Below are 19931 nucleotides of genomic sequence, written 5' to 3'. Positions count from 1 at the left end.
TTAGGAGCTATTACTGAGGCAATTGTTTTACCTAATGTCCTGCTTGTTTCGCTATAGGGAACTAATCGTCCAGCCCTCGAAGCGTTCGCGACCTGACGTAGATGGGCCGTAGATTTACCGCAGGGTTCTGTAATCACTCGACAGCGGAGCGACACTATAATACAATAATAAGAAGGTCGCATCCATGCTGGCCGCCTAGCTCTGGGCCCCTTCGTCGACACGAGATAATAACATCGAAGTCGGCCTGAACATTTTCCTAGCCCTCGCTCACAGTGCAGCTGTGAGAGTCCCCTATCGGCCATAAATACTGACTATTACTGCTTGACAAAAGCAAGACCTGAGAATGGGCGCCCGCACGTACTGGCAGCAGCACAGGCGCACGATAGGGACTGTGCTCCTTGCCGTTCCCTGCGTTAATTTTTTCGCACAGGTGGGTATACTCAGCTCTGTGTGTGTTGCATACTACGAGGTCTTGGTCTGCGATGGCGACATTTCAGAGCGCGCCATGGCGAAATGGTGGAAAGTGTGGCTTAATGGGGCTGAGTTGAACATGATAAACTTTAAGCGCTTGAGCCCGAGCTTCGGAAGTCAAAAGTTGTCCCACGTGCTCCGTTCCCCCGCGTGACCATTCGCCCCCCCCCCCCCTCCCCCCCGCCGCAGTTCCTATTCTCCACGCCCAGCTACAGCAGTACAGAGGCCGTGTTGCAGGTATGCCACCGCGGATCAGGGGGCGCCCCGTGCGGGGAGTGGCGCGATGTGGCCAGCATTTATCATTACTTTTTAGTCACAATGGCTGGGCTGCAAGGAACACCTTGACTCGGCTTGAGGAACACGGCCCATTCACGCACCCGATCGGACAACTTTTGCACTCTGTTATTACAGTAACGATGCCCTGTCATCATGCATGCGTGATCCGTGTGTGTACAAGGTACATACCATGTACGGTTGCCCCATGCGTATGTACCATTGCGGTGTAGGTTGAGGGTCTGGTGTGCGCGCTGATGCTGGCGGTGGCGCTGGGGCTGCCAGGCACCGTGTCAGTCACGGAGCTGCGCGCCGCAGACCAGGTGCGGCTGGGTGGGTGTGGGGATGGGGGTGGGGTGGGGTGGGGTGGGGGGAGGGTGGAGTGGGGTGGGGTGGGGCGGATGCGGTGGGGTTGAGGTGGGGAGGTGGGGTGGGATGGGGTGGGGCGGGATGGGGCGGGCGGCTGCACGCACCAGTCCTCAGGAGACATGATGGTCGGTGGTAGGCTGGTACGGTAGCTGGTGTGGGCTGGGGTGGACTACGAGGTATACGGTATGGAGCCTTGGAGGAGGGTCCACGTTCTTGATGTTCCACGCTCCCTCCTCACTCCTGCTTGTGTGTACGACACACACACATACACCTCACCACCAGTTCTTCGGCTGGTTCCGCGACCCGGCCGGACCGCCGCCCACACCCGAGGAGCAGGCCGCAATGGACTACTACAAGTGCGTGCACGGCGGGGTCCCTTGATACTCGGAGTCACTGACTAGGCTCTCACGCGGTTCCCATACCGTCAAGTACTTGCGTGGTGCTCCTGGCTAGTGGCCAGCACATACGCACGGTCGGCACAATTCCCCTCATCTGGCCAACACGCTCCGCATGTGCTGCCTTCAGTACATACTCAGGTGCTCTGTATACCGTGTAACACACACACACACACACACACACACACACACACACACACACACGCACGCACACACGCACAACCTGTACAGGACCATTGGCGTCTGGTGGCGCGACCGGCCGCCCAGCTTCCTGTTCGGGTACTACCTGGCCATCAGCGGCTTCTGCCTGTCCGTGGTGCGCAAGCGGCATGCAGGGGGCAAGCGAGGGGTTCGTGCGCGCGTGCCTGTGTGTGTGTGTGTATGTGTGTGTGTATGTGTGTGCATGTGTGTGTGCGTGTGTGCGTGCGTGTGTGTGTGTGTGTGTGTGTGTGCGCGCGCGCTCCCTTTCTCGCTCCTGGACTGCTTCAAACAGCATGTTGCAATCCGCTCCTCCACTCCACTCTACTTCGCTCCCATCCCTCCCTCCTCCCATCCCATCCCGCAACTCCCCCCTCCTCCCCTCACAGGCCATCCTGGTCATCATCATCCAGTATGTGTACCTGTCCCAGGCGCGCGGCCTCAGCCCGCCCGGCACCGACCTGTCAAGCACCATGAAGTACTTCTACAGGTGGGTGGGCGGCTGGGGGTGGTGCGGGCGCGTTGGCCATATAATTTATACTAACATGTACGGCATGTAACCGGCGCCGGAGCAGCGTGCTGGGTGAATGAGGAAGCAAAAGTAAAAGCAAAGGTGAAGGCCCGCTGTTCCCGAAGTGAGCCATCATGCCATTAGCCTGAATGCTGCCGCACTGACCCGTCCCCCAACCGCCGCCCGACTGCTGCTCTGCTGCCTGACGCCGCCGCCGCCGCTGCTGAATGTTGCTGCGCAGGGCCAACGTGCTTGTGTTCCTCGCAGTGCTGGGCCTGATCGGCGCCGGCATTGTCACATGTGCGTGTGTGCATGCGTGCGTGCGTGCGTGCGTGCGTGCTGGGTGGGTGGGCGGGTGGGTGGGTGGGTAGGTGGGTGGGTGCGTGCTTGCTGCGTGCGTGCGTGCGTGCGTGCGTGCGTGCGTGCGTGCGTGCGTGCGTGACAGGGTGGGCGCGTGGGTGGGTGGGTGGGTAAGTGCGCACATGCACACTGCGTTCGGCGTGGGCGGTGGCGCTACACGTGCACAACTACGGCACCGCGGGGCGGCGCGTGTGGGTGCGTGTGGGCCCGTGTGGTGCGTGCTGCTGCCGGTACATATTGCCCACTTCATTCTGCGGCCCCTGCTGCCGTCTGCGGCCTCCTGTCCTCTGCCTTCCACGTGTCTGTCCCTGGCCTCCAACACAACTTGTTATCCTGCTGCTGGTATTACTTGTGTTGGTCCACACTACTGCCGCCCTCCGCAGTCTTCAACGCGGTGTGCTTCATGCTCTACATCAAGGTGGGTGGGTGGGTGGGTGGGTGGGTGGGTGGGTGGGTGGGTGGGTGGGTGGGTGGGTGGGTGGGTGGGTGGGTGGGTGGGTGGGTGGGTGGGTGGGTGGGTGGGTGGGTGGGTGGGTGGGTGGGTGGGTGGGTGGGTGGGTGGGTGGGTCCGGCGGCCAAGGCGCTCTACTCGTGTACATGCATGGGTTGACCTCACACCTGACATCTCTCATGCATGCGGTCATGCATTCCCCGCCGGCATTAACCCATCATCACCCGGAACACCGCCGTACACCACCACCACCACCACCCCACCCCATCCTCGCAGTGGCCCGACTACGCGGTGATGTACGGCGCTAACGGCGACAACGGCACCACCGACCTCACCGTGTACAAGAGGTGCGTGCGTGCGTGTGTGTGCGTGCGTGCGTATGGTGCGGTCCGTGGTGGGCGGGCCGGGGCGGAGCGGGGCGGGGCGGGGTGGGGCGGGGCGGGGTGGGGCGGGGCGGGGCGGGGCGGAATAGATGAGTCCAATCCGTGTTTGAGAGGAAGGTCAATAAAGAGGTCGGGCCGTGCCGTGTCAAACACCACACAACACCACACCACATAACACCCATAACACCCCATGACACCCCATGACACCCCATGACACCCCATGACATCCCATAACACCCCATGACATCCCATAACACCGCAGCGTCGACGCGCTGGTCGTCGCTCTGGCCATTGCTGTGGGAGTGCTGGCGATCCTGTCGGGCATGGCCCAGGTGTTCATCTTCCGGGCCTCGCCCCAGGCCCAGAAGGGGGGTGCCAAGGTGGGCCCGGGCGGTGACGGCGGCGATGAGGATGGTGAGGGCGGTGCCGACGGCGGGGAGGATGAGGGCGAAGAGGAGGGCGGCGGCAAGGGCCAGATGCGGCCCATGTTTGGTGCGCGCAGGCATGAAGATGATGAGTATGTGAAGGCGGGCGGTGTGGCGGCGGCGGATGTGGTCAGGGCGGGTGGCGGTGGGAGCGGACGGCAGCAGGCGGGTGGCAGCGGCGGCAGTGGCAAGCTGCGTCAGCCGGCGGAGGTGGATTCTTAGAGGCCTCGCTCGTTGCTTCACGGCAAGCTTGCAAGATTACTGTGGGCAAAGTCGGCGTGGTTTTGATGGCTTGAGTATTGCTCGGCAGGGGGGTTCAATGGCTTGTTATGCTTGTTGGCATGTATGGGCTACGTCCTTGGGCGCAGCCTCACGCCACATTTGTTCGCACGTGCATGGGTTTGCCTTCGTACACGTCTTAGCCGTGTTGCATGTCCTGTTGCACGCGGTGCCAACAAGCTCGTGCCAGGGCGCACGGAATGCTGGCAGAATTGACACGCACGCCATTTCTGATTACTTTATTTGAAGCATTCGTCCCATGGCACGCCAATATGTTCGACACCAATCTCGTGCAAGATGCGAGACTGCTTCACGCATGTGCAACGTTCATCGATGATTCTGCACCGTGACTGCCATGGAGCGTTGCGGGCTCCTGCACTGCATGTGTGGTGACACACTACTTGTCTGCAGTGTTGATATCTGTACGGACAACCTATATACCGCTTCCTCGACTCTTTTGCTTTCCTGTTGTGAGCATGAGCATGTTACATGGCTTACAGTGCTGTGTTGATGATGCAGTCATTGCATTTAATCTCCCCGTACGTGCTCCCCTTATCAATCACGTACTACTGCATACTATGGCCAGGAAACCGCAGCACCACGCACGGGCCTGATGACACGCATAGATAGGCTACACGTTGCATTGACATTAAGCGAGTGTGTGTGGGGGGAGGGCTAGCTGCCGTGCGCAGCAGCAGCGGAAGGCTTGTGTAGGGTGGAGAAGTTGAGGCGTACGTGTGGGCGGCGGAGACGACGGAGACACACGAGTGCAATGAAACAAACGCGTACCTCCTAAAAGTTTAGTGGTGCGGCGCAACAGTACTGCGAGACGCCCTGTAGGCCTGTACCGTACTAGTGTTGCTACTTTATCCGGATTCCTGAGTAGAATCCGAATTAAATCCTAATAAAGGTGCTGTTGTGGGACGTGCTATGCTGCCGCTGGCGGCATGCTGGTGGTGTTGCGTGTCGCCCCATGTGTTTCATGCCGAGTGGGGGCGCCGTTCGCCCCTGCGGCTTTCAGGAGAGATACCAACAGGAGAAGACGGCAGAAATTAAGACCTAATCGTTTGATTCATGCATTGTGCGCGGTACGTAAAGGACCGGTGAAGGTCGTGCTTTCTGTGCAAAACTGGTATTATTCTCTCCGTTGCGCATTGACCACGGCGGCAAGGAACAAACCACGCACGCGCTCCTGGGGCCTCTATTTTACGCCTGATGCCACGGTGCCTTGAGGGCCCTGATCTGCAAAGCGCACCAGCCTCACGCCTCAAATATCCCTCTAGACGTCTGAAGCCTTTAAGCGTGCAGCCTCTCCTCGCTCCATGGCTCACGGTGCGCAAAACAAAGACCGCACCGTCGCACATATCCACACAATTCATAAGTTGTCTGTTGTATGACGGGCTGCCAGGGGCACAATCGGCCGCCGCGCTCGCACGTGCGGAAAACACACACGTGTGCATTCAAGCGCGGCGCCTCACACCATGGCCAGCGACGGCAGCGTTTAGCAGCGGTTGGCGGCGGTTGGCGGCGGCGGCGGAAGAACACCCGGTGGTTAATTCCGGGCCCGCACCCCCACCGCACACAAACACACCCAACTACACGCCCACACACCCGCCATCACCTCCACGCACGGCCCCTGGCTCCATTCCATTTGCCTGCTACATAGGCGAAAACGCCTCTCCTCCGCTGCATGTTTGAAACGAACCCAAATGCCTGATGATGGAGCCAGCAGTCACAAGTACAAAAGCAAGATGTGCGCCTGTATGAGTACATCACGACTTCCCTTGCACGCAGCCCAGTCACATCTTGCCTTCGCCGTCACACTCCTTCCACATTATGAGCAACCCGAAACTCGTATTCAATCCATGCAGGCAAGAGGTGCAGCTCCCTTGCCACCCGTTCGTCGCCTTAGTTCCTGCCAGGGTCTCAAACAACCCCTGACTGAACAGGGCTAGCCGCCCGCCCGCCCGCCGGCACAGCTAGCTCCGTCGTACGTCCCGCCACCCGCACCATGATTGATGCGTGATGCCGCCTGCAACGGAGCTAGGCGTGTGTGTCAGCGGGCGGAACTAGCCTCAGCCGCCGCACTTCTTCTTGGCTGCAGCGCCGACGAAAGCAAAAAGGAAGGCGGGGCGGCAGGGGCGGCAGGGGCGGCAGAGGGATGCAGCCAGGCGTGAGCAGGGCGCAGAGGACTGAGGTGGAGGACTGAGCTGATGAGGGCAAACCCGAACACCAATCACAGGCTGCTCCCACCGCCCCAGCCCCAGCTTCAGCCCCAGCCCCAGCCCCAACCCGCCCTCCAACCCCAGCTCACGACCCCAGCCCCACCCCCAGCCTACCCATCCGCAGCCCCAGCCTACACATCCGCAGCCCCAGCCCCAGCTCACCCGGCGCGGCTTCCTGGCCCCCAGCTGCCGCCGCCGCCGCCGCCGCCGCCGCCGCCGCTGCCTCCTGCCTGCCGAGCCGCTCCTTTGCGAGCAGGTCCTCCACCGCGTCCGCCAGCCGCTGGTAGTCGGGCAGGGCGTTGTACATGTGCGCCGACCTGTGGTGTGGGTGTGTGAGGATGTGTGTGGAACAGGTGTGTGTGAGGCTGGGTAGGTGTGTATGTGACATGCGCGTCTGGAGGCACGCAAGCCGGTGTATGCACGACAGCATGCAACTCGGTGTGTGCACGACAGGCGGGAGGGAGAGTGCCTGTGCGTGTGCCTGTGTGTTTGCGGGACTCACAGGCGCACGTACAGGCGGCCCTGTACGGCCTTGATGGGCACCTCGATGCCGTACACGTGGTGCAGCATGTCCTGTACGTGTTTGAGTGTGTGTTTGGGAGGGGTGGGAGGGGTGGGAGGGGGGCGCCGTTCATGAAGAACTGAGGGGCGGGGTGTATATACCAGCCCCTACTGAACCGAACCCAGCCGGGGCTCACTGGAGACAGCCCGAGACAGCGACATCAAGGCAAACACGCGTTCTAAATTATAGAGCAGGAGACAGTGCACACGAGTCAAATTTGTCACGCCCACAATCGCCACCAACACAGCAGCAGCCAACGCAAGCTTGAACCAGCAGCGACAACGCACACACGCACACACACACACACACACACACACACACACACACACACACACACACGCACACACACGCCCCACTCACACATCCACGCATCCACCCACCCACCTGCACATACTTGGCATCTGCCGAGTCCGCCTCCGGCCCCTCCGCCAGCTCCTGTGGACACGTGGGCACGAAACGGCGCAGCACAGGGAGCACACACACACACACGTTTGCTTCGTTTTTCAACACAGACACACAGTTTCGGGCCGTGACGGTGCCTCCCACATCCAGTCTTGGCACGCCGGGATTGGGGACATGTCCGGCCTCTAGCCTCCCTCCCTAGCACCTACTGCCGCCCGCCCCCCTGTGCTTCGTTAGGCTTTCCCCGCACAACCCCCAATCCTTCCCTCCTTCTCCTTTCCTCCTCCTCTCCCCTCTCTCTTCCCCCTCTCTCGACCCCCCTCTCCCCGTGTCTCTCTCCCCGTGTCTCTCTCCCCGCCTCTCTCTCCCGTCCTCCTCCTCCTCCCCCTCGCCCTGTGAGGCCCCACCTGTGGCAGCCCCAGCAGCGCCATACTCCCCCTGTGAGGCCCCACCTGTGGCAACCCCAGCAGCGCCATGCTGCCCCTGTGCCCCACCTGTGGCAGCCCCATCAGCGCCATGCTGCCCCTGTGCCCCACCTGCGGCAGCCCCAGCAGCGCCATGCTGCCCCCGCACATGGCCAGTGAGGGCGCCAGCAGGCCCGTGCCCCACCTGGTGGTGAAGGGGGAGGGGGGGAGGGGGGGAGGGGAGCAGTGGACAGTGGGGGGGGGGCAGCAATGAGGGGGGCAACAGGGCGCAAGCAGCAGTGGGGCAGCAGGCACCAGGACGGCACTAGCTGATGGCGACACACAAGTGCACAGCGCTACACGCACACACATACACACACACACACACACACGCACACACGCTCTGCCGCACCTGCTGCCGCACAGCTCCACCGCCGCCGCCAGCAGGTCGCGCATGTAGGCGCGCACACGGGCCGGCCCCATCGCGGCCCACAGCCCCAGGGCCGAGGAGGTGGCCAGGTAAGGCGCGTAGTCGCGCATGCCTGTGCGTGTGTGCGTGTTCATGTGTGTGTATGCGTGTGTGTGTGTGTGTGTCTGTGTGTGTGTGTGTGTGTGTGTGTGGCAAGAATCCTTTGTTCCCTCTTCAATGCACGCACAGCGCGTGTGTGTGTGTGCATCACCCACCATCCCAGATGAAGTCGGAAGTGAAGCCGGCGCCGCTGCCGTGGCTGACCACCAGCGGCCGCACCGCCGCCTGCCGGTCCCGCCGCACCCACATCACCGCCGTGCCGCGCGGCGCCGCCAGCCACTTGTGACAGTTGGTCACAAAGAAGTCGGGCACAGCGAGATTCGAACCCGGGTCCTGGCTTGAGGAGCTGGGCTTGCTGGTTGCGGCGGCACCGGCATCGGCGGCACTACCGTTGATGGTCAGTGCCGACACGGCTGCGCCCGCTGCTGCGGCTTCCGCCTGCTGCTGCTGCTGCTGCTGCGGCTGCTGCGGCTGCTGCTGCTCCTCCTGTGTATCGCCGTGCACGCTGCCGCCGCACACGCCGGCCTGCAAGTCTAGGTGCACCTGCCCCAGCGCGTGTGCGCCGTCTATGAGCACCTGCACGCCCCTGCGGTGGGCAGCAGTACAGCGGCGGCAGTAGCTGAAGCAGCAGTAGCTGAAGCAGTGCAGAGTTGCACGGCGGCGGGCGTGGCGTGCTGTACCGGTACAGGTGTGCCTCCCCAAAAGATGAACACACACACATACACACACAGAGCAGCACACACACACACACACACACACACACACACCCGAACACACACCGAACACATGCACGCGCCCTAAAGGCCGCCCACCTGCTCCTGCACAGCGCTGTCAGCTCCGCCACGGGCAGCAGCAGCGCGGTGTTGCTGGTGACTGTGTCGAACACCGCCAGCCGGGTGCCGGGCGGCAGCGTGGCGGCCACCAGGTCCACGATGGCTTGGGGGCCGCTAGGGGGTGGGGTGGAGGGTGGGGTGGGGTGGGGGTTGGAGGAGCGAGGCGGGTGCGCGGTTGGGTTGAGACTTGAGCGTGCAGTGGGGTGGAGCTTCTTGACACACACACACACACACACACACACACACACATCCCGCGCCTACCTAATGGGAAACACCACCTCGCCGTACACCACATTGATGCCGCCGGGGGCCTCGCCGTGCGGCGTGGGCGTGGGCGTGGGCGTGGCGGCGGCTGTAGCCGTGCCAGCAGAGGCTGTAGCAGCAGCAGCAGCAGCAGCAGCCGGGTCGGCAGAGCCAGCGCCCCGCCCTGCCGCCGCCGCGGACGCCGCCTGCGCCATCTTCTTAACACTGCCGTACCTGCACAGGCGTGGCAACAGTCCTGGGGCATGTCGTATTCACGTCGTACTCATGTCGTACTCAAGTCGTACTCAAGTCGTACTCGTATAACCAAGGCGTGGCAACAGTCCACAAGGTCCTCATGGGGCACTTCGTTGTGAGCCTGTTACCACAGCGGCCGATAAGCGTGCTGGTGGCAAACCACAACGCAAACACAAGCGCATGCACACGCACACGCATGGAGACCGGCTGTGCTGAGCCCCTTCCCTTTAGTGCGTTTCCAGCGCTCACCCTATGTTGAGCATGTACATTGTGTCGCCGGGCCGCAGGCCTGAAGGGGGAAAAAGAAGGGGAGAGAGCGGGTTATCATTCAGGCGTCGGGGGACCGTTGTGACTTGCGAGAGCACCCATGCCCCATCCGCCCCATGCGGGGCCAGCCAGTTGCATCACCGTAGGCAGGCAACATCAACCCGTACCCCCAGTGCCGTACCCCGCACGGTACCACGCGCACACACAAGCACACACACGCCAAACACACACACACACACACACACACACGCCAACCACATACGCACACACACACAGCCACACACACATACGCGCAGGGGAGCTGAAGGAGGCAAAGCCCTTCAACAACATACAGCCCCCCCACACACACGTGCCGTAATAAGCCGGGGGACGCAGCCACACACGTAGCCAGAGAGCCTCAACACACCAGCAACCCCCCTCCCCGCCCTCCCCCTCCCCGCCCGCCGCACCTGCCGCCTGAATGGCCACATTGAGGCCGGTGGTGGCGTTGGGCACAAATACCAGGTCCTGTGGGGGGGAGGGCATGAGAGGGTGTGTAAAGGGTTTTTTTTAGCCGGGCCTGAGCCAAGAGCCCCAACGTACCAATACAGGCACGCATCACACATTCACACCGCAAAACACAACGCCCACATACACGGACCCACTGAAACCACTGACACCATTGACCCCATCCCCCTGAACCCCCCCTGCCCCCCCACACACACGCACACGCGCACACATACACACGTACCCGCGGGTCCGCCCCCATGAAGTCCGCCATCTCCCGCATCACCCGGACCATCTGTGGAAAGAGCTCCCTGCATGGGTGGGGATGGGGAAGAGAAGGGGTGAGGGGTCAGGCTAGGTGAGTTTGTTCCACACGCTCGGTCGTGCCCTCTCTAATCTCCAACAGTTCCTCCTTATCGTCCAGGCATACCCATTTGTACTGAGATTGGAATAAATTGCTCCCCCCACGCCACATGCACATACACACGCACACACACCTGTCCAGGAACTTGAGGGGCTGTGCCTCGCAGTACTCCCGCCACTGGTTGGCCTCCTCATGCGCCGGGCGGCACACGCCGCCGAATGCGCCGTGATTTATGAAGGTCCAGCGCTGGAAGTCAATCATGAAAAGCTCTCGACACGCCTCGCCGAAAGGGAGCGAGGCGGCGCGCTCCAGCGAGGGCGGTGCGAAGGGCCGCGCCGGCGGCACGTAGGCATCCCGGGGCACGGCAATCATGTCCTGAACCGACACCTCATTGAAGAAAGAGCCAAAGCCCTGATAGCCACTTCGGGTGATGGTTATGGGTTTGGTGCCGCTGGCATTGGCAGAGGCTGTTGGGGCCGCGGCGCCATTCGGCGTGGTGGAGGCGCCGGGTGCGGGTGCGGCGGTGAGTGCCGCCGCGTCCACCGTGCCCATGTCCTCCTGCTCCGACTTTGTGGCCCCGACCGCGTCAGAACCTCCCCGCGCAGAGGCGACTGATGTTTAAGGACCAAGTGGGTGCTACGCGGGTATGTTACTTCTGCAACTAACAATTGGGCAAGGAGAGGCACAGTTCCATTTGTGGGCGGCTCGGGTGCCGTATGCTTTGAGCTTTGGAGGTGATATTGATGTATAACTCCATATACATATGGAAATTCAATCGACCAGGTCCCAAATTAAGCTGCTTGGACTCAGGGTGCAATGCTCATTCCGATTGAAGCTTCCTTTTCGGCAAACAGCGGTAAACCGGAGACGCCTAAGATAATTACTTCACATCATACACCTCTCCACATGCTTACATTGTCGTGTCGTTGAGCTGTGCCTCAGAAGGGTAGTTCAGCGGTCGTTCGAAGCGTAGAGACCTGCCTTTCACAAACCTTGAGTGATCTGGGCATCATAAGCAGCTATGGATAGTATAGAGCAGCTTCTACAACGCGGACAGCAGGCGCAGGGCGGTGGAGTATCGCAGGTTCGCGGAAGAGTTGACCTAGCCTTTGCGCGCATGTCCTGCTCTGGTTATTTCAAGCTTGTGATAATGCTATTAAGGTGACTTGTTTTATACCGCAGGCGCCGCTGAGCGCGACCGAAGCGGAACACATCATTAACCAACTTCAGCCGCTGGGCATTGAGGACGTGAGTGCTGAACGTGCATCTAGAGATTGATCTGGGGGAAAGTCCAATCTTGAGGAATGGAGCGACTCTGGCACCAGGGTTTCGTGCCAGGCGACCCCGCGGCCCCGGCGCTTGCTCGGGGACGCCAGGCCTCCCGTAGGCCGCCAGCCGCACAGGGGAGCGCTTGCCTAAGCACGCGTGCAGCGGATACTGCGAGCGCTTATTCGCTTGCTGCCGCACGCTGACAGGTTGGGAGCAACAAGTGGCACCAGCAGCATGAGTGGATCGAGCGGCTGAACCTCCAGGTGGGAAGGCTCGAGCGGCGTGGTTTACTCAAAAGCGGACCTGGTTTTCTGGGACTGGCATGGCCGTGGTGTGGTGTCTTGGGGGCTGGCAGGCATCACAGCGAACCCAAACTCCCCTAGGTGCGTGTGCAGGAGGGTGCAGGGCACAAGGCGAAGCGCCCAGCTGCTTTGCGAACATCCCTCACTGCACGCAGCAGCACCACAGTAGCAGCACCAGAGCGCCGGTGCGGGTGGCCGCCTAACTCCCCAACACCCCCGTGTGTGTGTGTGTGTGTGTGTGTGTGTGTGTGTGTGTGTGTGTGTGTGTGTGTGTGTGTGTGTGTGTGTTGTGTGCAGGCCCATTACAACGCCCAGACCAACAGCGATGAGTTTGTGGTGGAGCTGCTGGTGTCGCTGGACAAGCTGCAGGTGCGCGGGTCTGTGTGTTTGGGATGGTGCGTTTGGGATGGTAAAGTTCAGTCCGGAAGGGGAGGGCGTGCCCGAGACTGCCCGAGGCAGGCGGGCAGGGGGCGATCGACACACAGGGGGGGCACGAAAGGCCAGACCGCGGGACCTCTCTCCCCCATTCCTCCTCCCCTTCACTTCGCCCCCCCCCCCACCCCATCTCCCAACCCGACCTCCTCCTCCTCCTCAGGTCCTGGTGCACGACCTGCTGGTGATGGAGGCGTGGAAGGAGCACGTGTACCCGCTGCTGGCGGGCCACCTGGCCGAGCACGTGGACAGCGTGAGCGCCTACGTGCTGCTGTACCACGAGGTGGCGGTGGCCAACCTGCTGCAGGTGAGGAGGGGGATCGGGGGGAGGAAGAAGGGTGAGGGAGGTCGAGGGACCGTGTGTGTATGTGTGTAGGGAGGAAGGAAGGGAGGGAGGGAGGAAGGGAGAGTGTGACAAACAAGTCCAACACCCCACTCCGCCCGGGACTCCACCCCACACACCGCCGCCCCGGCCCGCCCTCCTGCCCGGCAGGTGTGTCTGTACCACTCTCACGCCGCCGAGTCGCTGTCAGAGGACTTCGGGCTGGAGGTGGCGGACTGGTGCTACCGCCGCCTGACACGGCTAGTGGCGGAGGGACACAGGCTGGCGGAGCACAGGGGTGAGAGGGAGGAGGGATGGGGGATTGGGGGGCGGGGAGAGGGGAGGGGACGAGAGGGGACGGGTGGGAGGGGATTGGGGAGGGGAGGGGGTTGGGAGGCAGGCAGGAACGGAGGAAGACAGAGTGAGGAGGTCTCCATCCCAGCGCCCAACCCAATCACCCCCTCGCTCTATTGCATTGGGTTTGGTTTAGTTTGGGCTGGTATCTACAACCCCCCCCTGGCTACGCCCTCTCGTCTTATCTAACATGCATGGAGCCCCCCCCCCCAACCTCCGCCCCCCCCCCCAACACACACACACACACACACACACACACACACACACACACACACACACACACACACACACACACACACACACACACACACACAGAGCGCACGGCGGAGCAGATGCTCGCTATGACCAAGCTGGAGGAGCAGGAGGAGAAGCGGCGGGAGACGGAGTGGGGCGTGCTCATGTGCGGGCTCAACATCACGCGGTGAGAGGCGGGAGGGAACAGAGGGGAGCGGGAGGGGTAGGGGCACTGTTGGGTGGGTGGGGGGCTGTGCCCTGGGGGAAGGGTCGGTGGGTGTGTGGTTGGGGCTGAGGCGCACCACATACCGGCAAGCGCCGCTGTCCCCTTGGGACACCAAAAACAACAACAACACACACACACACACAATTCGTACACAGTTCCTCCCCTTGTGCCTTCTAAGCTCGCACACACACAGTGCGCCCCCTTCACCCCCTATCCCCCACCCCCACCCACCCACCCCCTCCTCCCCCTCCTCACCCCCCACCAGCTACGTGACGGACGCACTGCCGCGCATGCCGCTGGGCGCGCTCACCCGCGCCGTGTCCGTGAACGACACGCTGATGGCGCTGCTGCCGCTGCTGGACCGCCCGCCCTGGGTGCGCACCCGGCAGCCGCTGGACCCCAAGACAGGTGGGGAGGGGATGGGGAGGGGGGGAGAGGGGGGGTTGTAATTACCAGCCCAAACTAGACCAAACTAAGCTAAACCAGCTGAGGAACGGAGGGAGGGACGGAGGGAGGAACGGAGGGAGGGAGGGGAGGGGGGTTGTTGGGGTTTGGCGGGATTGGGTAGCTCGCCTTTGTATTGCTTGTAGAAGGCTGGCATGGCGGTGGTTGCACAACACGACACACGTGGGACCCCCTGGCCGCGGCCGCCACGTGGCACCCAGCTCCCACCCACCCGCCCATCCACCCCTGACACTCAACCCACGGCGCCCCCCCCCCGCTACCCCTCATCCGCAGGCGCCAAGGGGCGGCCTGTGCTGGAGAAGTGGGTGGGCAACCGGTGGGCGGTGGTGCCGCCGGCGGACCGGCTGAAGATCACGCAGACAGACGGACAGGTGGATACAGGCGGGGGAGGGGGCTGAGGTGGGGGGCGTCAGGGGGTTCAAGGGCAAAACCCAACCCACCCCCGAAGTGGGGATTCAGGGTGGGTAGAGGATGGGGTGGAGCGGGTGATGAGGCGGGTGCGCACACATGCTTCACTATGAAAGCCCACGCGTCTTGGACCTCGGATGCCCCCAACCTCCCTTGCACTTTCCTATCAGACACCCCCCGCCCCCGCCCCTACGCCTGCTGTTTACTTCACTACATCTTCTCTGTACCAATCTTTGCAACCACCCCCCACCACCACCACCACTACCCCCACCACCACCACCACCTCCCCACCCCACTGCACGCCTGCAGGTGTGGCTGGCGGTGACCAACCTGCTTGTGGAGCCTCGCTGCCGCGCCCGGTACGCGCTGGACGAGTACCGGCGCGAGCGGCTGCTGGGGCTGAAGCGACACCTCAACGAGCTCATGTTCGACCAGGTGAGAGGGGGAGGTGGGGGAGGAGGAGGAGTGGGGAGGAGGTGGGGGAGCTGGGAGGTGTGTGTGTGGGGGGGGGACCTAAACCATAACCAAGGTGAAGGGGGAACATCGTGGGGGACTGAGGAGGTATGAGTTGGGCCGCATGGGGGCGGTGCATTGCGGCTCACGCTGACCACGTGCAGCTCACGCTCACCGACGTGCCGCCGTGTCAACGCGCCTTCCCTTCGCAACGCTCACCCCCTCTCCTCGCCACCCCTCCTCCCCCCCCCACATACACACACACACACACCACACAACGTTTTCCTTGTGCTCTTTAACACACACACACACGCAGCTGCCGGTGCTCAAGGACCTGCAGCGCAGCCTGGACGAGCTGGCCCTGGGCGCCACGCCCGACCAGGTGGGTGTGTCAGGAAACACGAGAGGAAGGGGAAACGGAAAACGTGTACCGTGTACCTGTGTGTGTGTGTGTGTGTGTGTTTGTCGGGGGGCGGGGGGCGGGTAGTTCAGTCCAGAGCCCAAAGCAAGCCAACCGAGTTAGCCCAAACCCGCCAGCCCCGCCCAGAGCACGGAGGGGGGCGCGGGGAAGATTGTGTATGACACGCGTGTAGCTGGGGGGAAGCCGTTGGGAAAGGCATCAAGTTGGATCCGCCCACACGCATGTATCTTGGTGCCGTATGCTGGCGCTGAAGAGGGCGCCGGGGGACTGATGAAGGCTGCATAACAATGCCCTTGCTGGACGCTCCTCCACCCCTTCCACCACCATCATTCCGCCCCCTCGCCGCCCTCCACACCACCACCAGGCCGGCAGTGGCCGCGCCGCCGCCCTCATCCTGGAGGCGGTGCCGGTGGTGCGTGAGGCGCTGCTGCGGGGCAAGAACTGGCGGCAGGTGCGGGGGCAGCGGGTTGGGGGGAGAGGAGGGGGCGGCGGGTCCGGGGGGCGGCCGAAGCCAGTCGGCTTACGAGCGCACTAGGGGCACGAGCAGCGTGTGTGTGTGTGTGTGTGTGTGTGTGTGTGTGTGTTGTGTGTGTGTTAAAAAACGAAACGAAAGCCCACCCAATGACGCAATGTGTGTGTGTGTGTGTGTGTGTGTGTGTGTGTGTGTGTGTGTGTGTGTGTGTGTGTGTGTGTGCGTGTATGTGCGTGTGCGTGTGTGTGGGGGGGGGGGTTGCCTCTGTCTCGGGCCACTGCTGCTGTCCCGGGTCGCACGGACACTGACTGACTGACTGACTGACTGACTGACTGACTGACTGACTGACACGGGCGCGGCGGACACACACAGGTGGCGGACGCGGCTGTGAAGCAGCACTTCAGCGGGGAGGCGGCCAGGCGCATGGCGAGGGAGCGCATGGAGGCCATGCTCAAAGTGGGTGGCTGGGTGGGTGTGGCTGGGTGTGTAGTTGGGTGGTGGGAGAAGGTTGGCGGGCGGGGGAGAGGAGTGGCGGGCGGGGGGGGGGGGCGGTGGATTGGGGCGGCGCATTGGGGTATGGCAGAAGTTGCATTGGGGCCTGGGATGTGGGCATGCAAAAGGTTGCAACGAAGGGTCACGAAAGTGTCGCAAGTCAGGATTTAATTTAACCTACGCGTTCTTTGGGGCCACGCAGCACCTTGACTTCATGTGTGAGATGGAGCCGGCGGCGCCCGAGGCGGCCTCATCGGTGGCGGCGGCGGCAAACGGCGGCGGCGGCGGCGGCGGGGCGGCGCCCCCGCCGGTCAAGGTCTGCACCTGGCGCAAGGTAGGCGGCGGCGGGGGTGGGATTTGCATGGGTGCAGGACGCCAGGTGATGCAAATGAGCAATTGATGACTGACATACGTTTTGTCGCTGCTGCAGAACTGCATTCTCCACTTCGCTTCAATTCCCTGCCCCGCTCTGTTTCCATATTGCTTTCCGGACTGCGCACCCCGGCCCCAATTGACTTGGCAACCCCCTCCATCCCGCCACCCCCAGGTGCACGACAGCGGCGGCGGCGTGTTTGAGTCCTGGTACGACTTCGCCATGGCCCTGGACGACTCCCGCCCGCCCGAGCCTGTGGAGGTGGCGGCGCCCGCCGGCAGTAGCGGCAGTAGCAGTAGTAGCGGCAGTAGCAAGACGGCGCCAGTGGCGGTGCAGGGGCTGCGCTACCGGCTGAAGCCGCTGGAGCTGGACGACACGCGGCCGCTGCCGGCCAACGGCAAGGTGCGGGGGCGGGGGGGACTGGCGTGCCCTGGTGGGGCGTGCCGGAGTGTGATGAGCGCGTATACGGTAACGCACATACATACACGAAGACACGTTCCTTCCTTGTGCAGAACACACACATGTACACAGCCTCATATATACACAGAAGTACACACACAAATCACGCACACGCACATAGGCACACACACACACACACAACCCACACAAACACACACACACACGCGCACACACACACACAAACACAAACACAAACACGCGCGCCCGCAGGCCAGTGTGCGCTGGGGCGACCTGGCTGCGGAGGCGCTGCTGTCGCTGCCGGAGCTGCCCACGCGCGACAGCGGCGAGGGCGCGGCGGTGCTGTGGGTGACGGTGGGGCTGCTGGCGGTGGACGGGCTGGCGCTGCAGGTGAAACTCAAGAAGGCGCCCAAGGTGAGGGGGAGTAGAAGGGGCTGGGAGGAGAGGAGGGCAGGGGAGAGGAGAGGAGAGGAGAGGAGAGGAGAGGAGAGGAGAGGAGAGGAGAGGAGAGGAGAGGAGAGGAGAGGAGAGGAGAGGAGAGGAGAGGAGGGGAGGGGAGGGGAGAGGAGAGGAGTGGAGAGGAGTGGAAAGGAGGAGCGAAAGGGTGCGTGGGTGTCTGCATGGTGCATCATGCAGACACCCCACGTGTAAGGGCGGGGGCAATCAAGTTACAAACATGCTCACACTGGCCCCCGCTGCCGTCTACCACTTTCTTGGCTAGACGTGAATGTTACCCCTCCCACTGCCCCTGCCCCTCACCCTCACAGCCAAAGGAGCGCGACCGGGTGGCAGGTGTGTGGTACGCCTACCACCCAGTGGCCGGAGCCCTCACGGTGCTACAGGACTTCGCGCCGGGCGCCGCCGCCGCCGGGGCCGCCGCCGCTGGGGCCGGCACCGCAGCGGCACCCAAGCCGGCGCCAGGGGCCGGCAGTAGCAGCAGCGGCGGCGGGGCGGGCGGCAAGGCAGGGGCGGCGGCGGCGGCGCCAGCCGCCGCCGCCGCCAAGCCCCTGGTGCAGGTGCTGCAGGAGCCGGCGGGCAAGGCAGCCCCCGCACCCAAGGCGGCGGCTGCGCTGTCCGCCACCGCCGCCACGGCCTCTAGCTCCGCCGCCGCCGCGCCATCTGCAGGACCGGCGGCGGCGCCCGCCAAGACGTCCCCGGCGGCGGCGCCCGCGGCAAAGCCTTCGCCCGCAGCACCAGCACCAGCGCCAGCAGCGCCCAAGATCACTGAGCTCACATCACCGGTCCCGCCGCCGCAGGCGCCGCAGCCGGCAGTGCCGGCGGCGCCGCAAGCGGCCACTGCCACTGCCACTGCCGCCAGCACCAGCAGTAGCAGCAGTAGGACCCCCGCACCGGTGTCCATCCCAGACGCGGCCGGCATGGGCTCCCAGCAGCAGCATGAAGAACCGCCGCTGTCGCCGCTGGCGGGTGATGACGTGGATGATGATGACGAGGACAGCCCTGGCCTGGACGACCCAGAGTAGCGGGAGTAGCAGGAGGCAGGAGCAGCGTTGGGCGGAGCGGCGTTGGGCGGAGCGGGAGGAAGCGGAGGACGAGAGTGGAGTGAAGCGGAGTGGAGCTTTGCCTGCAAGTATGTGTGAGGGCGGGTTGGAGGTAGGGTGAGAATGGTTGGAGGAATGTGTGGGAAGGGCTCGCAAGATGGAGGCAATTGAGCGGAGCGGCGCGCGTATATAGCGTGCGTGTTTGGCGAGCTAGTGGGCTGGCTATGGAGAGGGCCGGCCAGGGCAAGGGCAAGGGCACTTTTGGCGGGAAACGCGGTCCGTCCATGCGAACCCTGTGCAAACCTCTCTCGGTGCTCTCGCTTGCCTCTTTGCTTAGCACCCTAGTCCAGCACTTCAACAATTATAGCAGCGTAGGGATACTTGTTCAGTACCTTGAAACAAAGTGCGAGCGGCCCACTTCATGCGCGGCGCAGCAGCAGGCGCGGCTGCCGGCATTCCTCCCCGCGCGCATCTACCACAGCCACAAGCACAGCCGCCGCAGCTGCGAGAGCCATTCCAAATGCCCAGGCCACCTGAGGCAGCAGCTGCAGTTGCGGCTTCAAGGGGGCCTGCCGCTCACGTCGCAGCAGCTCCTGCTTATCTTGCGGACCCATCGCTGCTTCCGCCGCTGCCGCGATCGCTTCTCAAGCAGCTCACCGACCTGACCCGCCGGCTGCTAGCAGTCCGGCATTATGACGACGTGGCAACCGCGGCTCGGCGGCCGGCATTGCTCGGCCGGCCCTACAACGCCGACGACAACAGCGATGAGGAAAATGGCCAGCAGGGCGCCGCGGAGCGCGCAGAGGCGCGGGCGAGGCGGCAGGAAGCCGCGGCGCGAAGCAGGGCGACCGCCACCGCGACCGCCGACATTGCTGATGAGCTGGTCGCCTGCATCAAGACCGCCGTGTCGGCGCTGCGAGCCGCCATGCCCCGTGCCGCCACTGCCTCCAGCAGCGCCGCTGCTACTGCCGGCGGCGCAGGCGCTGCTGCTGCTGCTACTGCCGCGCGGCTGCAGCCGGGGGACGAGTCGGAGCTGTGGAAGGCGGCGGTGGACCTGTGGAATCACGCTGTGGAGTTGAGCAACCTGGAGGCGCTGAGGGCGGGCGG

The 19931-nt window shown here is 63.3% G+C and overlaps 4 protein-coding genes across 4 annotated transcripts in view; 3 read left to right on the top strand and 1 right to left on the bottom strand.

Moving 5' to 3' along the window:
• The first annotated feature begins 66 nt into the window (after window positions 1-66).
• Window positions 67-5250, top strand: CHLRE_08g358850v5 (uncharacterized protein). Its single transcript, XM_043064772.1, has 10 exons — window positions 67-430; window positions 661-708; window positions 978-1067; window positions 1396-1469; window positions 1740-1824; window positions 2096-2196; window positions 2459-2517; window positions 2961-2995; window positions 3305-3375; window positions 3674-5250. Exons 1-10 carry the CDS (start codon window positions 344-346, stop codon window positions 4056-4058), a joined length of 1035 nt encoding a protein of 344 aa, XP_042921773.1. The 5' UTR covers window positions 67-343; the 3' UTR covers window positions 4059-5250.
• Window positions 5251-5254: 4 nt separating this feature from the next.
• On the bottom strand, window positions 5255-11416 carry CHLRE_08g358800v5 (uncharacterized protein). Its single transcript, XM_043064771.1, has 13 exons — window positions 10819-11416; window positions 10566-10632; window positions 10285-10342; window positions 9818-9857; window positions 9332-9547; window positions 9050-9184; window positions 8393-8823; window positions 8121-8250; window positions 7841-7913; window positions 7287-7337; window positions 6843-6913; window positions 6503-6657; window positions 5255-6213 (listed from the first exon to the last, which is right to left on the bottom strand). Exons 1-13 carry the CDS (start codon window positions 11235-11237, stop codon window positions 6191-6193), a joined length of 1869 nt encoding a protein of 622 aa, XP_042921772.1. The 5' UTR covers window positions 11238-11416; the 3' UTR covers window positions 5255-6190.
• A 130-nt stretch (window positions 11417-11546) lies between these two features.
• CHLRE_08g358751v5 (uncharacterized protein) lies at window positions 11547-19122 on the top strand. Its single transcript, XM_043064770.1, has 17 exons — window positions 11547-11769; window positions 11868-11933; window positions 12161-12217; window positions 12554-12625; window positions 12852-12995; window positions 13182-13308; window positions 13680-13785; window positions 14090-14232; window positions 14563-14660; window positions 15007-15132; window positions 15467-15532; window positions 15936-16022; window positions 16416-16499; window positions 16738-16869; window positions 17083-17310; window positions 17578-17739; window positions 18093-19122. Exons 1-17 carry the CDS (start codon window positions 11707-11709, stop codon window positions 18804-18806), a joined length of 2475 nt encoding a protein of 824 aa, XP_042921771.1. The 5' UTR covers window positions 11547-11706; the 3' UTR covers window positions 18807-19122.
• Window positions 19123-19176: 54 nt separating this feature from the next.
• Window positions 19177-19931, top strand: part of CHLRE_08g358700v5 (uncharacterized protein) — a 10615-nt gene continuing 9860 nt past the window's right edge. Inside the window, exon 1 of the mRNA XM_043064769.1 lies at window positions 19177-19931. This exon is cut by the window's right edge and continues 664 nt beyond it. Within this exon, the coding sequence (XP_042921770.1) occupies window positions 19345-19931 (587 nt within the window). The 5' untranslated portion in view covers window positions 19177-19344.

The sequence above is a fragment of the Chlamydomonas reinhardtii genome, chromosome 8, assembly GCF_000002595.2.
Source record: "Chlamydomonas reinhardtii strain CC-503 cw92 mt+ chromosome 8, whole genome shotgun sequence".
NCBI classification, from domain to species: domain Eukaryota; kingdom Viridiplantae; phylum Chlorophyta; class Chlorophyceae; order Chlamydomonadales; family Chlamydomonadaceae; genus Chlamydomonas; species Chlamydomonas reinhardtii.
The sequence above is the reverse complement of the archived record's forward strand: the minus strand, read 5'-3'. Positions and strand labels throughout refer to the sequence as shown.